At 38.5% G+C, this 21780-nt stretch overlaps 1 protein-coding gene across 2 annotated transcripts in view; it reads left to right on the top strand.

Annotated features, from left to right (window-relative positions):
• Positions 1 to 21241, top strand: part of LOC103033947 (pleckstrin homology domain-containing family G member 3) — a 77908-nt gene extending 56667 nt beyond the window's left edge. The window contains exons 7-19 of one of the 2 annotated variants that reach the window (XM_049463524.1): positions 1547 to 1697; positions 2977 to 3108; positions 5016 to 5198; positions 6124 to 6216; positions 6329 to 6415; positions 6531 to 6564; positions 7462 to 7563; positions 8412 to 8444; positions 11457 to 11467; positions 12627 to 12938; positions 14472 to 14567; positions 15898 to 17407; positions 18501 to 21241. In XM_049463524.1, the coding sequence (XP_049319481.1) occupies positions 1547 to 1697; positions 2977 to 3108; positions 5016 to 5198; positions 6124 to 6216; positions 6329 to 6415; positions 6531 to 6564; positions 7462 to 7563; positions 8412 to 8444; positions 11457 to 11467; positions 12627 to 12938; positions 14472 to 14567; positions 15898 to 17407; positions 18501 to 19369 (3613 nt within the window). In that variant the 3' untranslated portion in view covers positions 19370 to 21241. Of the gene's footprint in view, positions 1 to 1546; positions 1698 to 2976; positions 3109 to 5015; positions 5199 to 6123; positions 6217 to 6328; positions 6416 to 6530; positions 6565 to 7461; positions 7564 to 8411; positions 8445 to 11456; positions 11468 to 12626; positions 13026 to 14471; positions 14568 to 15897; positions 17408 to 18500 lie in introns of both variants that reach the window. The other variant, XM_049463523.1, reaches the window with a different exon arrangement.
• The last annotated feature ends 539 nt before the right edge of the window (positions 21242 to 21780 follow it).

The raw sequence follows: 21780 nt of genomic DNA, 5'->3' as shown, positions 1-21780 counted from the left end.
ACACTAAAACCGTGTGGCCAGCAGAGTGACGGCATCCTGTCGCCAGCAGCCTTCTGGTGCCTGGATCCGTCTTCTTCAAGACGTCTGTCTTTTCTTCCTATTATTATTTTTATTCTTCTTTTTGTTTTTTTATTCTTTAATCCTTAGGGTCATTAAAAATCTGTGAATACCAGTCATTTTTCTTATCTAGTAATGTATCTCAAAATAATATTAGAATATCATTGAAAAGTTACTTTATTTTAGTAATTTAGTTTAAAATTTTAAACTCGTATATATTATAAAGATGTATTAAACACACAGAGTGATCTATTTTAAGCGTTTATTTATTTTACTGTTTATGATTATGGATTACAGCCAATGAAAACCCAAAAATCATTGTCTTAGAAAATGTGAATGTTATATAAGACACAATATTCTTATTTAAAAAGCATCTAAACTGCCCTGAGATATTATTATATAGTTTAAAAAAAAGCTCTATTATATACTTTGCATTATACTTTATTAAACAAAGATCAGCCACAATATTAAAAAAAAATATTAGGGCAAATTATTAATTAAGTAATTCATTACTAATTGAAATAACTATGCCTTTTTAAGTAAATAGAAATAGGGATGCACGATATATCGTTTAAGCATCGTCATTGCAGGACGTGTGATACACAGATACACAGCGCTGTCTCTGTGTCTGTGTGAGTGACAGGCTGCTGCTGCCTGAGAAGCGCGAGAGGGAGGGGCAGAGGTAAACACGAGGTAACCGCACGCATGGCCTTCATCCACATGGTTGGGCACGTGCTTGTAAACGTGAGCATGTGTTGAAAGCTGTGCTCCTCAGTCCAGCACAGTTTTGCAGCTCAGATATTTCCAGTTACAGCTGAATTCACACTTTTAATCCCAGAAAAAAACATTTAAATGTCTGATTAAAGGGCAGATTACTGTTGTTTTGCTGTTTTGCTCCAGTTTTGAGAGCTTGGCACTGACTCAGCTCTTGATTGGTCCAGACATGAGACAGCGTGTTAGTGGGGGGAGGGCTGGTGACTTCATGGGCCCTGCGTTGTTTAATATTGTGATGTATATCGTCAGAAAAAAAAATTCCAATATCATGCAGCCCTAGTGTCAAAGAGCCTATTAAATAGCAGGATTCATTGTGATAGTTACAGATACTTTACTTTAAAAGTACCAAGTAGTCATGCAATGAGGAAAAAGAGTGTATAGAAGAAAAAGATGCCTCAAAATGCATCGATAATCCATTGAACCATTCAGAATGTTTGCAACTCTTAATTTAATTTATAAACATTTTCGTTAAATGCAAATACTCACAGTCCATCCTATTGTGCAGATCAAAAGTGATTAATTAAAAGTGATTAAACAGGGTTTTGAGCCTGATTAATGTGGGTTTCAGCTTGTCTCGTCTTAAAAAGTAAAAAAAATGTCATATTTTTTAAGTTTTAAAATGTATTCTTATAATAATCCATATTCCCCCTGTTCTACTGTATCCAGTGCTTTCAATCTCTTCTTATTTTGTGCTCTTTTTGATTTAATTATTCAGCTCAGTGGCGACTCTCACAGAGTGCATGAGGAACAAAACGCTGGCTAAGTTCTTCCGGGATCGGCAGGCGTCTCTGGAGCGCTCTCTTCCTCTCGGTGCTTACCTGCTGAAACCTGTGCAGAGGATCCTGAAGTACCACCTCCTGTTACAGGTGCGCACTACTTAACACCTGACAGCAGAGGTGTTTCCCTCATAGAGCAGCACACGCAGAGCTCTTACCAGATCTGTTTCCTCTTCGCCTGATGGGTTTTATCTGTTGTTATGGGCACTTGTTTTTTTTTTTAAGTAGGTGAGTAAAGTAGCTGATAAATGGACTCTCCTCTGGGAGCCTGTTTGCACCACTGCACTCATATTTTCAGTATGAGTAAAAATGGTGGAACCTTGCTGGAACCTGAATTAAAATAGCTAAAGTTGTCACAAATTTTATCTACAAAGGGCCAGAATGGCTACAGGTTTTAAGATTTCAAACGACCAGCAGCAAACCACTAGTTCCACTAGTTTAATATAAGGTAAGCTTTTGCTTGATTAGAATAAAAACCTGCAGCCACACCAGTCTTTTAGGCATAAGATTGGTATCCCTTGGGTTAATGTGACAGAAGGTTTGGGATGTGCCAGAACAGTGTACCATTCATTTAAAGGACCAATAAGGGTTATATTTTCTGGAGGATCTCTGTAATTGTCTCCTCAGCAAGTAAGCACTGAGCTTCAGCTAAGGTTTCCAAACCATATCTAGGTAATATGGATGTAATATGGATGAATGATTTGATGAATGAATAAATGAATGAATGAATGAATGAATGAATAAATAAATGACCTGGGCTCCATACTGGTCTAACCAATAAGCAGTTCTTGCAAGGTGTGCTGTCACGCACTTCAATTTTTCCCCTCTGTAAAAACAAACCAAACCAAGGGAAACCAAAGTACCCAATTCCGACCACAGCAAATGAAATAGACGTGCAAAACACACAATAATTTAAAAACATTTAAATTATTGTCTTAAACTTAAAGGAAAAATCAGTAATAAGTGCGGGCGAGTGTGTGAAATGGCTACTGGAGTCAAATTATCAAACCCTAGATAGAGAATCATAATTTAAAAAGTGTTTTTTATATTTACTTCGGTTATCTTTGTCTGATTTTAAAGTTTGTTTGATAAAGTATGACAAAAATGTAAAAAACAAAGAAATCTGTAAGGGTGCAAATACTTTTTCACATCTCTACTTTGCTAGTGGTGATGGTACCTTACTAAAGCTAAGTGATTACCTGTTCAGCAGAGAAAGATATCCAGCCCTCCCATTTCTGTGGCTGCAGCACACTGTTTGCGTGCTTTTGTGTTCTACACCTGGCATCCCTGAGTGTGGAAATGGGACTGTGGGAATGGCGGTAGACACATTTTAGTTTTTAAATCTATTTGTGCTGCTTTATTGATGTAGGAGATTGCCAAACATTTTGACCCTGAGGAGGACGGTTACGATGTGGTGGAGGAGGCTATTGACACCATGACAGGCGTGGCCTGGTACATCAACGACATGAAGAGGAAGCATGAGCATGCAGTGAGGCAGCAGGTGATGTCAATTTTTGTCAATTTAAATGTAATACATTTATTTATGAAGGTATAAATGACCATGCACCAGTCGGACATTACATTATCTTCTCCTGGACCTTCTGGTGCGTGTTTGCATTTTTGTGTGCGCTTGTTTTTATGTTTGCGTGCGTAAAAACATGCTAATGCTAATTCAGTATTACACAGTCTTATGAATGAGTCACACAGAAAATAGCTTTTGTCTGGAGGCATCTTTGAAGTAGATTACAGGTGCTGAAAAACAATGAGAGCTGAAAATAATCAATTTACCTCAGTGAGCTACAGGAGCAGATCAGTTCTCTGTAATGAGAGAACAGTGTTGAGTTTATGAGGTCAGTATTCAGGTCACTGATTTAAGCTGCGTTTATACTGTATTTTGGTTCATATGTTCCTCAAAGGAACCAGTCATGCCTCTAGAAATCTCCTATTTTCCCATCAAGTTAAAATTTCAGTGGCATTTAAATTTCCCTTCTGTGTTGTTCTGATGACTCAGTCTTTCGCTGACATAAGGTCAGAGCTGAGGCATTAGCATTTAAAAGCGCAGGGCTAAATTTAAAATAATACGTCTAAGAACCCTTTATAAATGCGTATGTGATTCCAAATCACGCAGCTCAGACACACGGCTTCAACCTGCAGATTTCAGAGAAATTATGAGAGTCTGGTAATGCTGCTAAATGCATTCACTTTGTTCAGCAAGAAAGAAAAACTCAAATTATGTAGACGAACTTTGCATATTTTTCGTTTGTGATTGTGTAGAAGAGTGCAGTTAATTTTGAAAGGTGTTTTTTTTTTTTAAATAACACTCTGGTACAGATCGAACAACTATGTATTCTGTATTTATTATACATTTCGATGTACTTATTTTTTTCCCCTTATGTGAAAACAAACCAAGCTACGGGGAAAACGTATGTTCCAAGCTTTACAATCTATTCATCTTTAGTTTATCATAGCCTGTACATTCTTCATCTCTTTAAGTTATTATTTATTATCATATTTTTTGCACTATGAGGTTCACTATCAATAAACATCTATTTCGTGGTCTATTGTCATACATAAGGCGCACTGCATTGGAAGGATTATTATGTGACACTAGTAAGGAACAGGGGTGTCGCCATGTTTTCTTTCTAATTTAGCATGTCTCACCGCTAAGCTAAGTAAACAAAACTGTAATTAAAAAAATATATATTTTAAAGTAAAACGAGTGCTGGATGTTTGTTAATCTACACAGATTTTTCTCCTGAAAACTGTTTATTTGGGTGAGTAAAGTGCTTCCGTTTATTTACAGTAAGTTTAGAAATTTATTAGAAGTAGATTGTCGAAGTTAAATGCTACACTGAGGAACTCTGTGTGTTCCGGTAAGCTTTTAGCGATATTAGCTAGCGGTTTGTCCCACGTAGCTTGTTTAAACACAGTAAACACACAGAATACAGTCCGAGCTAGCGCTTAGCGTGGTTAGCAACTAATGCTAATAATGCTCAAGCAGTGTCAGCCGGGGTTAGTAGCAGTCTTCAGGTCGATAGTACTTACCTATGAATAGCGAAAGTCCAAGAGCTTAGGGCTGCGGTTAGCGGATAATGCTAATGCTGCTCCAGTCTTAGTGCTGGAGAAACTTCACTGAAACTCCTATATAACTCTGTACTTCAGTGGAGTGTCTTTACTGCTCCTTAATACCTGACTGATAGAATTCATACATAAGGAGCACCGGATTATAAGGTGAACTGATGATTTTGGGAAGAATTAAAGGATTTTAAGTGCAGAAAAAAATATGATAATCCTAGCTGAACGAGTGTGCACAGTGTTTGGTCTTAAGTGTATCTCCCACTGGGTTTAACTTGGTTTAAAATAGATGCAATACATTTTAATTTTTTCATTTTTATTTCCACCTAACAGGAGATCCAGTCTCTCCTTATCAACTGGAAAGGTCCTGATCTTACCACATACGGTGAGCTGGTCCTGGAGGGAACCTTCCATGTTCAGCGGGCAAAGAACGAGAGAACACTCTTCCTCTTCGACAAGATGCTCCTCATCACCAAGAAGAGAGGAGAGCATTATGTGTACAAGACCCATATTACGGTACTTAATGATCTATGAATGTTTGCATGTGCCATAGATTTCTGTAAGTCTTTATCTGATAGTCCAGGATTCTTCCTCACCTCATTGATTCACCTCATTCTGCGCTGTGCTCTTGCAGTCATCTTTACAGGACTTTACCACGCCTAGGGAGTGTAGCAGTTTAGAGATACTTTTGTAAACCTTTCTTTCAGCTTCATGCAAGTCAACAATTTTTTAACGTAGGTCTTCTGAGAGCTTGATCTTTTGAGCGAGGCATGATTCACATCAAGCAATGCTTCTTAAGAACAGCAAACTCAAAACTGGTGTGTGTTTTATATTACAGGGCATATTTAACCAACACATCCAATCTCCTGCCTCCAATCAGCTCCTAGAAAAGTCATTAGTCTAGGAGTTACACATACTTTTTTTACCCTTCACTGTGAATGTTAACATGTTGTGATCAATAAAACCATGCAAACATATAATGTTTTATGTGGTTTTAGTTTAAGCAGACTGTGTTTGTCTATTGTTGTGACGTAGATGAAGATCAGAACACAATTAATGACCAATTTATGCAGAAATCCAAGTATAATCCCAACGAGTTCGAGTTCAAGGGGTATAAATACTTTTGCAAGCCACTGTATAGAGAACTTCATGGTTGGTCTTGGATTCAAACCAGAAGCTCAGTGATCAGGTTCATTGAATCACCCTCTTTTTTTATTGGCCATTTAAATCCTCATTTTTCATTCAAAGCTTTATAAAAACACTGCATCTGTCAGATCTTCAGGATCATTTAACTCAAAACCTCTGCATATTAGAGTATTTATAGATTTTTCACAGACTTTCTGCTACGAGTGAAGAATATCCAAACCAGTCTCAGTCCATTTATGATAGAGGATCTTCTGGTGGCTTGTTTTCTGATGTTTTATTTCCTTTTTTATTTCAGTGCTCCACTTTAATGCTGATAGAAAGTGCCAAGGACCTGCTTCGCTTCAGTGTTACTCACTACAAGCATCCCAAACAACCTCACACAGTGCAGGTGTGTGAAAATGTCCCCACCTGAACTTCCTATGAACCTTCTGACAAAGAGCCAGCAGCTCCCAGCTCTTGACTGTTGATTTATTGATTTTTCTTGTCTTGTCGTGTTTTAGGCCAAAACAGTGGAGGAGAAGAAGCTGTGGGCTCATCATATAAAGCGACTGATTCTGGAGAACCATCATGCCGTCATACCGCAAACAGTATGTTTAAACCAGTTTAAACCAGGTGTTAAAAATTGTATTTTTATTGGACTGAATGGTCTTTCAAGTCATGTATAAATTTCTAAAATACATAATTTCTGTTTAATTCTTTTAGGCCAAAAATGCCATTTTGGATATGAACTCTCCTGGTGAGTTATTAAGCTGTTTTGGAGTGTTTTATTGGTTTTGGATTGATGGAAATTTCAGTAAACAATTGTATCTAACTATAACTTATAAGGCGCACTGTGCAACACTAGTAAGGAACAGGGGTGTCACCATATTTTCCTTTTAATTCAGCTGTAAACTGCAAAGCTAAGCTGAGAAAAAAGAACTGTACTTCTTAAAAAAGGAAAAAATTAATAAAATTTTTTTTATTAAAATTTCTCTCCTGAATACTGTTTATTTGGGTGAGTAAAGTGCTTCTGTTTATTTACAGTAAGCTTAGATTTGCAGATTGCCACTAAGGCTTGGTGCAGCAGCATTAGCATTAGCAGTGAACTGCTAGTAAATGCCACCCAACAGCGCTACACTGAGGAACCCTGAGTTTTCCGGTAATCCAGGGCGATATTAGCTAGCAGTTTATCACACGTAGCTTATTTTAACACTGTAAATGCGAAGGCTACAGTCTGAAATACTCTCCTCTAAAAAGTGCTAGCACTTAGCACAGTTAATAGGTGAAGTTAATGCTGCTCCAGCAGTGCTAGCTGGGGTTAGGAGCAGGCTACAGGCTGATAATACTCACCTCTGAACAAAGAAAGAGTTAGTGCTTAGCATGTTTAGCAGCTTATGCTAATGCTGCTCCAGTCTCAGTGCTGCAGAACTAAACTGAAACTCCTGTATAACTCTGTACTTCAGTGTTCAGAATGACTTTACTGCTCCTTAATACCTGACTGATAGAATTCATACATAAGGAGCACCGGATTATAAGAAGCTCTGATGATTTTTGGGAAAATTAAAGGACTTTAAGTGTGCATTATAGTATGAAAAATACAGTAAATGTAAAGCTGTATTTTTGGATTCTGACTTTCTTTTTCCTCTTTTTCTAGGTCCAGCGAAATACCGCTACAGTCCAGAGAGACTGAAGAAGCCCATGTCTGCTTACAAAGAGGACTTTCCTGCTGGAGGACGAAAGGGACGAAGGAGATCAGGTGATACTTAGCACATGTTCATTTAGATGTCATAAATTTACTGATACGCCAAATGCCATAACTTACAAAGAATAGCTATTATTAGAAATGGTGTTCCCGGGTCAGGAACTAAAAAAAAAAAAATACAAAAAAACAATGTGAATATTTTATTACTAACTCCATTAATAATTATTTTGTCAATAATTAGTACAATGGTGTTCCTTACCTCTAACAGGTAATGCTTTAATTAGGATAATTTACTCGTTTTTAATTGAAAAATACATGTTCAAACTTTACACAGATAACTTAAATACATGAAATGACTTTAAAATGGCCTAATGTTATATGTTAATGCTATAATTTGGTTATAAAATGTGTTACTGGTAGCTTTATAGCAATCTTATGTTAGCTAATCCTATCCGTCACACACAAACAGCTCTGAAAATATTTTGTAATCTTATATCATTACTAACATGTACTAATAATGCTCGTTTTTAAGTGTAAAGAACTGTATTAACACAAGATCAGGTGAACAGGGCACATTGGCATTATACTTCTACATTCTTCTCCATGTGCTTTGTATATTTTATATATATTATATATTATATACGTCACTGTTCAATGAAAAACAAGTACCGGTATCTCTTTTTTTTTGTCTATTTTTAGTTTATTACTACATAATTTTTTCATGAATGGACCAACAGAAATACTTCAGAATTACCAGAACTGACTTCAATTTAATGTTTAGATGTTTTTTTTATAATTGGACAACGAGGATATACTTCTACTGGTTGTAATATTTTGTATTTCAGCTGGATACGAGCATCTGCTAAATGACTAAATGTTCTGTTGTTTTGGTCTTTTAATAGAGCCGATGAAGCAGACTGTGAGAACTACAAGAGGTAATGTGTCCAATTTTCTCCCACTTGGGTGAAATAACATGATGTTATGAAACAGGTTAAATAAGAAAGAACACTTTCCAATAATCAGCTGCTTCCTGCTTCCTAAATACAGTTCTCTTCTAGTCTGCCTTATTTATTGCATGAATCATGTTGTTTATTCAGAGATAGAGAGCTAGGTTTGAGAGAGAGGTTTAGTAAACAAAACTGTAATTCTTCCCCTCAAAATAACTCTATATACAGCCATTATTGTCCACTGTGCTGCAGCTCAGTTTCAGTGGCCATCTTTATGAAGTGCAACAATTCATCGTTTAAGATCCTCAGAGAGTTATTTGCCATGAGGTGCCATGTTGGAACTTTTAGTGACCAGTATGAGAGGCTGTGAGAGCTGTACTACAAAATTGAGCACACCTGCTCCCTCTGCACACCTGCTTCTAGTATACTTTGTTGGGTATAAAAATATATTTTAATATACTTTACTACTTTCTGAAAAGATACATGATACATTGTACTTTAAGTGAACTACTGTAACAGTTGTTTTTAACACACTTTTGTTACTATATATATGTATATCTATTTTTTAATACACTATATTGAACTTTTTAGTACAACATTTGATGAAAGCATAATATTAATGTACTTTTAAATATATTTTAAGTAAGTACATAAATCTGTTAGTTTATTTACAGTGTACTTAGACATTTCTCAACATGTTTTTAGTACAATTAAGTATATATTTTTTTTCACCAGGGTATATTGAGTTCTTTTGAGAGAAGAATAAATTTACACTGTTAAATACGCTGCACACAGACTATTTTTCATTATGTCAAAGTGTCATTTGGTCAGTGACTCCCATGAAATGATATTATTATAATTATATATCTGCAGAAATGTCAGAGGTGGACTCCCTTTTGTGATGCACCGTATTTTTTTATTTTTTTTTGTGGAAAACCAATGATTTGTACATGTAATAATTAAACTTCAAAAGCAGAAGTCCTGCATCTTCATCACTGCCTCAGAGACGCAGCAGGGCTTCGTCCTGCTAACCCCTGGTCATACGGGGGTCTCGTGCTCCACCCGTACTGTCTTCCCCCTCGCCGCCCGCTCTGCTTCAAAGCCTCGCAACATCCGGGCGGCCCCTCCTGCAGCAGATCAAAGAGTGCGGCCCCCATTCTCAACCCGCTCACATAATGATGTTAATTATGGAGCCCATCAGCGAGGAGCTTTGTCATGTGTCTGTTCCTTTCAGAGCACCGACCACACTTGTTTTGGCCTCTGATCACTGACCCACCCCCCCCACCCCCTCCTCCATCCACCCAAACCCCCCCCCCCCAAACCCCAAACTCCCCCCTCCGTATCTCATTCTAATTTACTGATAATGAAAGAGAAAGCCAAGTGGTTTTTATGTAAGCCATTTTTTTCTCTCTCTTCTCTCTCCCACTCTCTCTCTCTCTCCTCTCTCTTTCTCTCTCTCTCTCTCCTCTCTTTCTCTCTCTCTCTCCTCTCTCTTTCTCTCTCTCTCTCCTACTCTCTCTCTCTCCTCTCTCTTTCTCTCTCTCTCTCTCCTCTCTCTTTCTCTCTCTCTCTCCTCTCTCTCTCTCCTCTCTCTTTCTCTCTCTCTCTCTCTCCTCTCTCTCTCTCCTCTCTCTTTCTCTCGCAGTCACTCACGTCTCTAATTGATTTTATGACGTGCTGAAAAAAAAACTGAAGCTGTCGATTCTGTACCTGGTTGTCCGTGTTCTCCACTCCACAGTTATAAGTCAGGAGGAATAATAAATAAATCTCTCTCTTAAAGCAGCATGAAGTGCCTGAAGTGGGAGTTACTCACTCAAATGTGATTTAATTATCTCTGTGTAGGCATGGTGGACTATTCTGTTGACAACATAATGGTCCAGTTCGGCAGTTCTATGGTAAAACCATGAAAAACTGTCATGAAAAACCTGGAAAAGTCATGGAATATGAAAATAGCAATATTTTCAGGCCTGGATACGTTTTGGAAAAATGAAAAACTACCCAGAAAGTTTTGGGAAAAGTCATAAAAATTTGGTCTACAAAGAAAATCTGTTTTGTTTTGAGCTAACAAACACTTCAGCTCAGAGTTAAAATCAGTCATTTTAAGCCTACACAATGGAGCTCTCAGGATCTGACAATTTGTTGACATTTTCTTATCATTTTCGAGTTATTTCCTCACATTTCTTGCCCTCTGAACCTCTTAGAACCTGGCGTCCACACGTGTGGACATCACATTTTGGGTTGTCTAGACCACAACCCTAAATTTTGCTCTATAAGAACCTGTTGTCCTCATATGAGGCCATTATACTGTCACCTAGTGGTGGCAGAAGAGTTTAACATGTTACAGTTTTGATTTAGTTAAGAAATTTATCTTTTTCTTTATGTTTTTGTGTTGAAGCAGCTGTTTAAATTAGCCATTTTGCTCAAAGGGGCACAGTTGTTGTTTGTACTGTGTTCTACTGCTGTGTTTAGGCACAAAATACATTTTTTGCACATCATTACTTATTGCAAATTCATTGTGTTCTATCGAAATATAAAACTAAAGTCCTCATATGTGGACACCATTTTTCTCAGAAACTACATCAAGTGAAAAGATAGTTCTTTGATATTTGGGCTAATTGATACCGGATTAGTGTAAAAACAAAGAGAAACAAAAAAATGATTTAGCTATTTATAGGTATATGTTTGAGTAAAGGTATTCAACATTTTTTATTTTGTAAAATCAAAGAAACTCATTATTTTTAAGTGGTCTCTTATTCTTTATTTTCCAGAGCTGTATGTCAAAAAAAAGTTGACAAAACATCATATTTTCCTTAATTTACAGCATGTCCTGATTTGGGATTTTTGTACACATTTGCAATTTACGTATTCAGTATGCTGACCCTGCTGAGTAAGCATTGTTAAAATTGTGTAATACTGTTTTCTGACTCTTTCTTTTCTTTTTTTCTCTTTTCTCTTTCCCCCGCCATCACCCCCCCTCTCTTCATGGTTGTGGTCCTGTAGGAAGTCTCAAGGTACGCCTTCATTCACTTTAATTCATGCATGATCATTTTTAACTCCCAAATCCAGAGGAAAAAGTGCCCAATATGTTCTGAACAGATAAGCTTCATGAGAATGACTCAGCGTTTTTAAAGCACTGAGTGAAGCAGTGATCAGAAAAGCTCTGGGAAGCTGAATATGTAGCTGGTAGCTGAATTTACCCTCCACTTCACTGTGATTATAATAAAGCAGACGTTTTTGCAGAGATCTGATTTACAGTTTTTACACCAAGTGTGGATAAAGACATCAGGAGCTTCTTATGGTCTGCTCTGAGGCTGTAAAGTCAAAAGTAGCCAACAATTTATGGAATTTTATAACCCAAAAAAATCAGCATTTGGGCATTAAATTGAATTAATGTGTTGGATAAGGAATGTGTTGTACATTCTTTGTCTATTTAATCAGTTAAACTGACCATAAGGGAGCACTTTCTATTTACAGATAACAGACTGTATCTCTATCTCTTCTATCTGTTTCTCTGCATATTTTATATACACAGGATCAAAGGAGGTGAAAATATACAGATAATTAGACTGACTATGATCTATATATATATATATATTTTTTAGCTGTATTAAAATGACCTTAAATCTTCAAAGACAAGACACTAAAATGCTGACATGTATTACCAGATATGCATTTCTTTCTTTCTCTTTAAAAAAAAATGTATGCAGTATAATATTGTTGTACAGGGCCGGCAATAGGTGCATGAAACATCTGGCCCTGTGAGGTTGTTTAAACTAATGTAATGTAAGGAACGAAAAAAATAATATAAAATGCTTCTCTGGCTAACTTTAGTTTACATTCCTCCCCTGTCCTCCTCTGTCGCGCTCAGCGTGACTTTAGTTTCCGCCCATTCTCATTTTTCCTATCTATCCTTATATATCTCCTTATAAGGGCGTTTTATCCTGGTGTCTTTTTTTTCTTGGGTTTTCCTGCTTTGAGATCAACTGTTCTGCAATTGGCTTCAACAACCCTCTGGGCTGGAGAGCTACTAGTCTGTAGCAGCACTCAGTCCCATTACACTTTATTTTACAAAACACACGTTTTTTTTGTGGACAGCCACGTAACTGCTGGCCCCTGACGTAGTAAAATAGCACTTTAGTAACTTCTTATACCATTCTACCTGTATTCTAGCATGCAGAAAGCGAAGGAACTTTACTGGGAGACAGCAGTCGGCACCTCCTGCAGCCTGCATCAAGCGTCTCCACCCTAAACTCCACCACGGACGAGCCGGAGACTGAGGGACCGGCTCTAGAGGACAGAAGATCCGAGTGGCTTCAGCTTCGCACCAACTCTCTGGATCGCCTGAGTACTCCGACTCTACAATCCTGCCGACTAGAGATGCCTTTCGAGAGAGAGAAGGAGGTGGAGGTGGAGGAAGAGCAGGGTGGGAGTGGCGAGGAGGAGGAAGAGGAGGAGGAGGAAGTTCTGGTGAAGGACGAGCAGGTAGCTGACTTTGCCAGCTCAGTGCTGGCCGCCATCTCCTGCTGGCACTATAGAGCCAAGGCTTTGCTTTTCACTCGGGTCCCAACGGTGAGGCTCACTGCTTTCCACCTTCTGCTGTTTCCTGTTTCCTGCTTCCTGTTTCCTGCACCTCACGTACCCCCCTGCTAACAGCTACGCCCCCCAAAAAATACTTCAGTCTGCTGCATGCTGCATGCATCTGCTAATATCACTGACTGTTCTGCTGTTGGAAGAATGCCCTCGTGTTCCCTGTGTGTGTTTGTGTGCTTGCATGGGGTGCTAGATCTTTATACAGCTCTAAAAAAAAAAAAGGTGGATGATCACAAGCCATCAATCCAAGAAAGCTGAACTGCTTGAATTTTTGCACCAGGAGTAAAGCAGCATAAAGTTATCCAAAAGCAGTGTGTAAGACTGGTGGAGGAGAACATGATGCCAAGATGCATGAAGAAAAAACTGTGATTAAAAACCACCAGGGTTATTCCACCAAATATTGATTCCTGAACTCTTAAATGTTAATTTTACTCAAACATAAACCTATAAAGAGCATAATTTATTGAAACTGATTCAGAAACTGAAGTGGTCTCTTTTTTCCAGAGCTGTATATATGATTAATATCTGTGTGAGCATGTATTTGTATTTATTAATAAATGTTACTAAATTTTTTTGACAACTTTTATGGGGATGCGGATTTCATTTTCCAGCAGGACTTGGCACACTGCCCACACTGCTAAAAGTACTGATTAGGTTTTTATAATCAAATTTTCTAAGATACTGAGTTTTGGGTTTTCATTGTCTGTAAGCCATAATCATCAATATATCAGTTTCACATTTTGAACTGAATTAATGAAATAAAGTTTTTGAATATCATTGAAACATTATGCTCCAGTAAATATGTAAATGTGAGAAACACTGTGTTTTTTCTCTCCTCCATTTACGGTCACAAGGTTTTCTGATTTGGGATTGTAGACAGAAGTAACAGGATTTTATAATCTGACAGGGATAATTGTATTATTGTTGTAGTTTAATACACGGCTCTTTATGCAGGAGGTGAAGCAGCTGTTCTGAGGGCAGTGTTCAGAGCGTCAGTGGAATGGCTAATTGAGCTAATGCATTTGCACTTTGAGTCACATATCAATTGGATTGTGATTGAAGTTTGACTTCAAAGGGAAATTTTACTGTCAAATTTTGAAGGTGGAGATCGGTGGCGGCGGCGAGGGGGGGCAGCGTTCAGAAACTAGCTCTTCTTATTCAGCACAGCTCTCCGTTATGTTTGATTTTATCAGAAAAGCAGCATCTAAAGCTCATTTTCTTGTTGTATGAAAACATTGATGCTTTTATATGAACTGCAGCTGTTTTCTAAAGGGATGGCCCATCCATCCATCACTCACACGCTGCACTAACCACTGTTCACTGTGGATCAGAGGGGATTTTCTCTGCCTCCCTGAAGCCCAGCAGGATTAGTATTTAACTTGCATAATAGTGAATAACCTGTCTCTCTCTGTTTCTGATTTAAAGGATGTAGAAGAGGCTAGTCAGGATAATGGAGAAGAGACTGAGAGAAGCCAAACTCCTTCTGAAGACCAAGCCGAGGCATCAGCACTGTATGAAAAGGTGAAGTGTGATATCTCCACGTTTAAATAAATTAAACTAAAAAAATTGTCACAGCAAAATTGCTTAATCTCTATTTGAATGTGTTTTGCAGGAAGTGGGGTAATATAATTATTGAGTTAGTGAGTTTTCGCACTATTAAGCACAGTTAAAATCCTTTAATTTTCCAAAAAAGAATCAGTGTGTCTTTTAATCCAATGCATTATATGTATTTAGTACTGGAGCATAACTAGCATTAGCTGCTAAGCGCTAGCTCTTTTGTTGTTCAGAGGTGGTGAGTATTATCAGACTGTAGCCTGCTGTTAACCCTGGCTAGCACTGCTGGAGCAGCATTAGCATTACCCACTAACCGTGCTAAGCTTTAGCTCTTTTACCATTCAGAGTTAAATATATATCAGACTGTAGTCTGCATGTTTACCGTGTTAAAACAAGCTACGTGGGACGAACCCCTTGCAAATATCGCCCTGGCTTACTGGAACAATCAGGGTTCCTCAATGTAGCGCCTTTACTAGCAGCTAGCCGCTAATGTGTATATATATATAATATATATATATATATATATATTTATTATTATTATTATTATTATTATTATTATTTATTTATTTTATTTTTTTAATGTTTACTTAGCTTAGATTTACTTAACTTAGTTACCTCCTAAAAAGAAAAACATGGCGACACCCCTGTTCCTTACTAGTGTCGAATAATGTGTTTTATAAATTCGGTGCACTTTATGTATGAAAATAGACCAAAAAATAGACGTTCAAAAAAAAAATAATAATTCACACTGTTCTCATTTCCCGTTATATATCTACTAGAGACAGATTATATCTGTCCAGTATCATTTATTTTACTTTAATCCTGGATATATGGAGATATTTGGAGTGCATTATTATTAGTATTGTGACGTTTCGGATCATTGACTTCTGTTACAAATCTGATATTTTTTTATATCTCAGTTAGGGGTGTTCCTTAGCATAATATATATATATAATATATTGTATGCATTAATAAAACTTCATTTTCATTTTGTCGCAAAATATATATCATGAAATATTGTGATATTATTTTAGGGCCATATCGCTTACCTCTAGCGTTTAATTTCCAAAATCTTGTCAGTTCAAATCCCATCAAATTCAAAGTCTATTTGTCTCTTATGCAAAGTTGTAGAAAATAAGCACAACCTCCGCTGTTGCACAGATTCCATCTCGTGCATCTTCCGAAGCTAATTGAGACTTATGAATACTGATTGAAGTTATCGGCATATCTTGTTTTGGCATAATTTGATGAGTCACTTCTTCCTGAAGCCGTAACTCATTTCCCGTCTGCTCTCCAGGACCCTTGTGGGGATCAGGGCACACTGAGCAGCTCTCCGTCTAGTGGAGGCCAGGAGGAGTCAAGAGGACGACAACCTCCGAGTCACCCTGAGACGATGTCTCAGCATGGAGACGGAGAGCGGGAAGAGACGAATGCGGAGAGCAGTGTGGACTCGGTGTCTCCCATACGGAATGAGAGCCAGCTAGACCTTACTGAGGAAGACGTGGAAGACCCTGAGGTTGTTGAAGACGACGATGAGGAGGAGGAGGAAGAAGAAGAAGAAGAAGAGGATGAAGAAAATACATCACAAAATGAACCTGCAAGTCTCCTGCCCACATCCGTGCTGAACAAGGCCAGTGATATAGCTGAGCGCTTTATCAGCAGCCTGTCTCGTAGAGGTAGTCTGGTAGTGGACGACTTTTACTCTCAAGGCTGCGACTCTGAATCTAAAACAGGAAGTAGAAGGAGCAGTCTGCTCAGCTTGAATGCTGACATGTTGGAAAAAGAGATCATCACACAAGAATTGAGCGAGAAATGCTTATCTGAACCTTTAACTATCAATTCAATCGCAGATACCGATGGACACCCTGTCCAAATACCAGACCAAAGACCACCACAGAAGCAGGACACTCTTTCCAAAAAGGACAGGATGCTGATCCACAAGATCAAGCAGTACTATGAGCATGCTGAGCACCAGGACGCCAGCTTCAGCATCAGGCGCAGAGAGAGCCTGTCCTACATCCCCGCAGGGCTAGTGCGCAATTTGAGTCGACAGCTTAATTGCCTCCCGGACGATAAATCTCTACTTCCTGCGGACGTTCAGAGGAAGGCTTCCTCGGCTTCCTCGAGGCCAGCTTCCTGGGAAGTTTTTGATCTTCCTGGTGTATCCAGGAAAGAAGAAAAAGAAACCGACATAAACACTGTAAACACTGTAAGGAGCAAAGATGAAGAAGTAAGATCTTCAATAGAGAGTAAAGACGAGTGCTTTAGACCCTCAGCTGAGATGATCAGCGTTTGGAACGACATGGAACTAGACGTTTTTGAAAATGCTGTTTCTAAAACAAATCAGGATGGTCATTGTGAATTGGCCAGTCCAAACCAGAAAAAGCTAAAAAAAAGTGGCGAATGTACTGAAGCCCTGCTTATACTCGAGGATTCAGATAACAGCATGGCTGAACAAGAACAAGTGCCTTCCACTCTTTCTTTAGATGGCAACTATTCAGACTCTAAAGACCATGAGCTGAAGATGAGACCAAACAGTCCTCACAAGCTCCAGGAGCGACGCAGGGTCATACACGCTCCTCTACCCAAGATCATCTCCCTGAGGTCGGGCTCAGACGAAGACCTGATCCTGCAGGATATGGAGAAGATGAAGAACAAGGTCTTCCAGCTGGCTCGGCAGTACAGCCAGCGTATAAAGAACAGTAGACCCGTAGTGAGGCCGAGAGCCAGGGTGCAGGATTACCAGTTCACCCGCAAGAACCTGCCCTCTGTTATAGAAGACAAATCTCCAGAGCCTGAGAGGGGTGGTAGGTATTCCTCCTTTTCATGAGTAGCTCTTCACTGTGAGCAGTGTGGGAGATGGTGTAGATGGTGGTAGAGGACTAATTTAAAATAGAAATGATTTATTGTGCAATATGAAGAGTCCCTTTATTAACCTTCATTAACCCTTAGAGAACCACATTGTCACAGATTGCATCATAAATCGTGTATAATCTATAATCGTGTAAATTAAATGGCCTAAATATATATTTGTCTTGCATTTAATTCCAAAAAAGAATGTGCACGGGTTGTTTGTGGAAAAACTATTTGGTTTCTGGAGGGTTGCAGATTACACACAGCAAATTACAGTCTAATGCATAGTATGCAGTAAAAATGTCATTAAACACAATAATAAATATAATATCAGGCAACATAACCTGGTGCAGTTTACTGAATTAATAAAATGCCCCAAAGAGTGCAGTTTTACATATGTAGATATTAGTTACACAGATACACAGTTAGTTTCCAGATTTCAAGATACAAGTGCTTTAGTCATACTGCACAGCCCAAATTATGATACTGTAAGCAAGGCAATATATTATATAATATGTATATAAATTGTACTAGTATAAAAAATACACAATCACACACTGCTACTATGAGCAGGAGGTAGGGTGATGTTGATCAGCACAAGGCTGCGTCTGTGAGCTGATGTATCAGAACCGAGTCGGTGCGCTGCTTTTCTCCGAGCGTTAGCGCTGCTGTGATGCTACTCGGCAATGCTACAGCATCAGCAGCAGCTCAAAATGAGGCGGAGTCTGACTTCACATGTGTCGGAGGAGGCGTGGGCTAGTCTTTCTAACCCTCATGGTGTTGGGAGGCATTACTAGTGATGGCGGGAGTCTTAATGCGTGGGTTGGTAAAATTGGGAAAAAGTTAGGGGGGGGGGGGGTTTCACACCTGTAGTTGTATAGTCTTTTTTTCACCATTAAAATGTAAAAATGTTAATATTTCCTGCTGTTTCCTGCTCATCTTATTATTGTCTAAATCTCTAACATCTTTTAACAGTAAAATATTTCACATTTTTTAAATTGCATGCACAATTTTTTAGCAACTTTTTTTTTTTTTTAACATTTATAGGTGCGCACAACTTCATACTGTCACATGCATCATGTGAGCCTATCGACCTGAGAGCCTCCAGTCCGTCTTCCAGCTCCTCCTCCGTGGGCAGTCCTCGAGTGCAGTCCCCCAGCAGAGGACCGGCTCTGGGTCCACAGAGTCCGGTCTACACGGAGAGCTTCCATTGGCCGGATGTACGAGAACTGCGCTCCAAGTATTCCCGCCACGGCGGCCAGCCTCTCCCGATCAGCCGGAGCTGCTCTGTTCCAGAACGGATGCTCGAGGCGGCACATGGTCATTCCCAATCCCAATCCCATTCCCAATCCCAGCGTAGCTGCTCCTGTTCCACCCCGGTTTATGAAAGCGTAGTGGAGAACACAACACAAACTAAAGCCACAAGCAGTTCCTGCTGCCGGGAGTGCCAGGAACCTGCAGAACCTGCAGAACCAAAAAGTGCGGCTAAATTGTGTAAAGCGACTTCTCTGGACCACATGCTGGGATCACTTCATTTAAAACAACACCAGAACCTCTCAGAACCGCAGAGAGACTTTTACATCTCCGGTGAGGCAACGATGCCTGATGACAATAAGATTATAGTAGTAGAAAGGATTATTCCAGAAGAGAGGTGCACAGAGGGGAACAGCCTCACAGGAGAAGAGAATAAAGAGGAGATGGATGAAAACCAACTAAAGTGGGATGCAGACTTTGATCTTCCAGCTGGAATGGGAATAGAAATGGGAGGAATAACGTGCGACTCGAGAAGGCTGCAGGCTTGGATGGACAGTAGCAGGACTTATCCGGTGAGATCGCACAGAAAATCGGAGAACAGACGGCACAGTTTGGTCAGAAACCTGCGGGAGAAGTTCCAGAACCTCAGCTCATACACATAGACTTTGGGAACTTCAGGAACTTCTGCTTTAAAGGAGAACTTGGTGTAAAATTGATTTTTGGTTTAGTAAAACATGATAAAAAGAACTAACCTTTGCTGTATCGCCCACCTCTGCTCTCCTGCAGCTTTCTGAGATCCAGTAATTTTGTGGTGATTCTCCAAACATGCTTTAGAAGAATGGATGATATTTTACACCGTTATTCAGGCTAAAACTAGCTCCACACCTTTTTGGAAGAATACGGAGAGCCCTGACATTTAAAACGAGGCATTATAAACTTTAAAAGTGCCCAAAAGAAGCTTATTAAAAAGAAACACTCAATGTTTACAACATGTAGCGTTAGCTACTTCTCCGGGCGTGAAGATTTACCTACGCTATGAGATGTAAAAAGTGTTTTTTTTAATAACTTATTGTGCACTTTTAAAGTTATTAATGCCTCGTTTTAAATGTCAGAGCTCTCCTAAATCTACCAATGAAGTGTGGAGCTACTTTGAGCCTGGATAACAGTGTAAAAAGCGATTTATCTGCAGTGAAAGAGAAACTGCACAGACTTGCTGGATCTCAGAAAGCTGCGGAGAGCTATTCACCATAGGTTAGTACTCTTTATCATATTTTACTCCACTAAAATCACTAAAATTTTACACCAGAGTTCTCCTTTAAAGTGGTTTATCATGGTAATTGAGTGTTTGGGAGTGAAGGCATAGAGATAAACAGGCATATATATGTGTGTGTGTGTGTGTGTGTGTGTGTGTGTGTGTGTACTCTTGCATTATGCATTATGATGTGTGTCTGTGTATGTGTGTGGTTTTTAAGCAGCATGCGTGTTTTTATGAATGGAGGTGCTCAAGTCTTAAACCGTTCCAGTTGTATAGTCGCGCTGTATTTGCTGAACTAACTGCAAAAGGGAAAGTTTAGGAAGTTTAAGAACTTAATATTTATAAAATTAACCTTTTGTGCAAATGCCTTTTTGTTTTCTTACATTTTGACACTTTTTTAATGTACATGATCTTTTGATAACTGTCTGTATAATCTCACACTGGTAAGTGTACTCAGGAGAAATTTACCTCTGATATGCTATAATGGGATATATATATTTTGTTTTTTGTTTTTTTTGTATCGTGACTGTTGCTTATAATTGTACTGTATGTACTGTGTATGTACTGTGTGATTTGTTTGAAATGGCCAGTAGTAAAATATATAAGTCTATAAGTCTATATCAGCAGTTTGTTACAGAGCAATCAAACACATAATTGAGACGACGGCCATATTGGTGGTTTTATACCTATATCTTTTTTTTTTTTTTTTTTTTTTTTTTACTGTAATTTTTGTAATTTGCTTTTTGTATATTATTACAGTGTACTGTACTATATATATGTGTGTGCTTGTTCTTACTTTACATGTCCTGTTGTCTCTAAACCAGGGCTTTTCTTGTATATCCCAGGATTGTTGGCTCACATTCAGATATATTACTGTAAATACAATACCGAGGGTCTTACAGAAGCTTCTTAAGTAACCAGTAAGTGCAATCTTTTGTCAGAAACACATGAATTCGTAACTTTACATAAAGACGAGAGCACTGCAGTGTGACGAGGTGTTCTCATATTTATCAGATACTGTTTAATAGTGTGTAAATATTGTGAATATAGTGTGAAAGTGGAGACACTGCCTGGTGTGTCTGGTGTGTAAATATAAACACTGCAGGGGTTTATAGGGAATTCTTATAAAGATGTCACTCCACAAAAATGATGAGAAAACTAAAGGGTTGTTCCTATTAAACACAATCAGTGGAGAACAACGGAGGTGGAATCATTTCCATGGTCTGAGACTTTTTTTTATTATTATTATTTTAAAAAATAAAGAAATGTCTACACTTCTGTCCGCACATGTACAGCTTGTCTATTAAAAAAAAAAAACAAATATGTTTTTTGTGGAAAAAAAAAATATTATTAGTCCGTTGATCCGGTATAACACTGCTTTAGTCCGGTGGAAGAGTGGAGGGGAGAAACGATATGATTTTGGCTCTTGCTCATGAATATTCATACATGCATATCAAAATATCACCTCTGATTGGTTAACAGCACAGCCAGTGACACCAGGAGGCGGTGAGACGGACAACAGTTAGAAACGTTTTAAAATAAAGACATTTTTACACTAATAACAGTCTTTGCAATGTCATATGTTAATTTACAACATGTGTAGTAATGCCCTGCTAAGTGCAGTTCAGCCTATACTGATCTAGTCTTAGAGTCTCTGTAAAACGCCAAATCCACCGGAGATCCTATTTAAACCTGTAGTTACTTACACACAGAGGTGGGTTGTCCAGGTCCAGAAAATAAAGTTAAAAAGCCATGATACTAAAGTTACTAAATGTCTGCAGCAGCATGTAAATAAGAGTACCAAGCAAGTATTTTTGT

This window comes from Astyanax mexicanus, chromosome 14 (genome assembly GCF_023375975.1).
Source record: "Astyanax mexicanus isolate ESR-SI-001 chromosome 14, AstMex3_surface, whole genome shotgun sequence".
In the NCBI taxonomy this organism is placed as follows: Eukaryota; Metazoa; Chordata; class Actinopteri; order Characiformes; family Acestrorhamphidae; genus Astyanax; species Astyanax mexicanus.
This window is presented reverse-complemented; position numbering and strand designations above follow the sequence as displayed.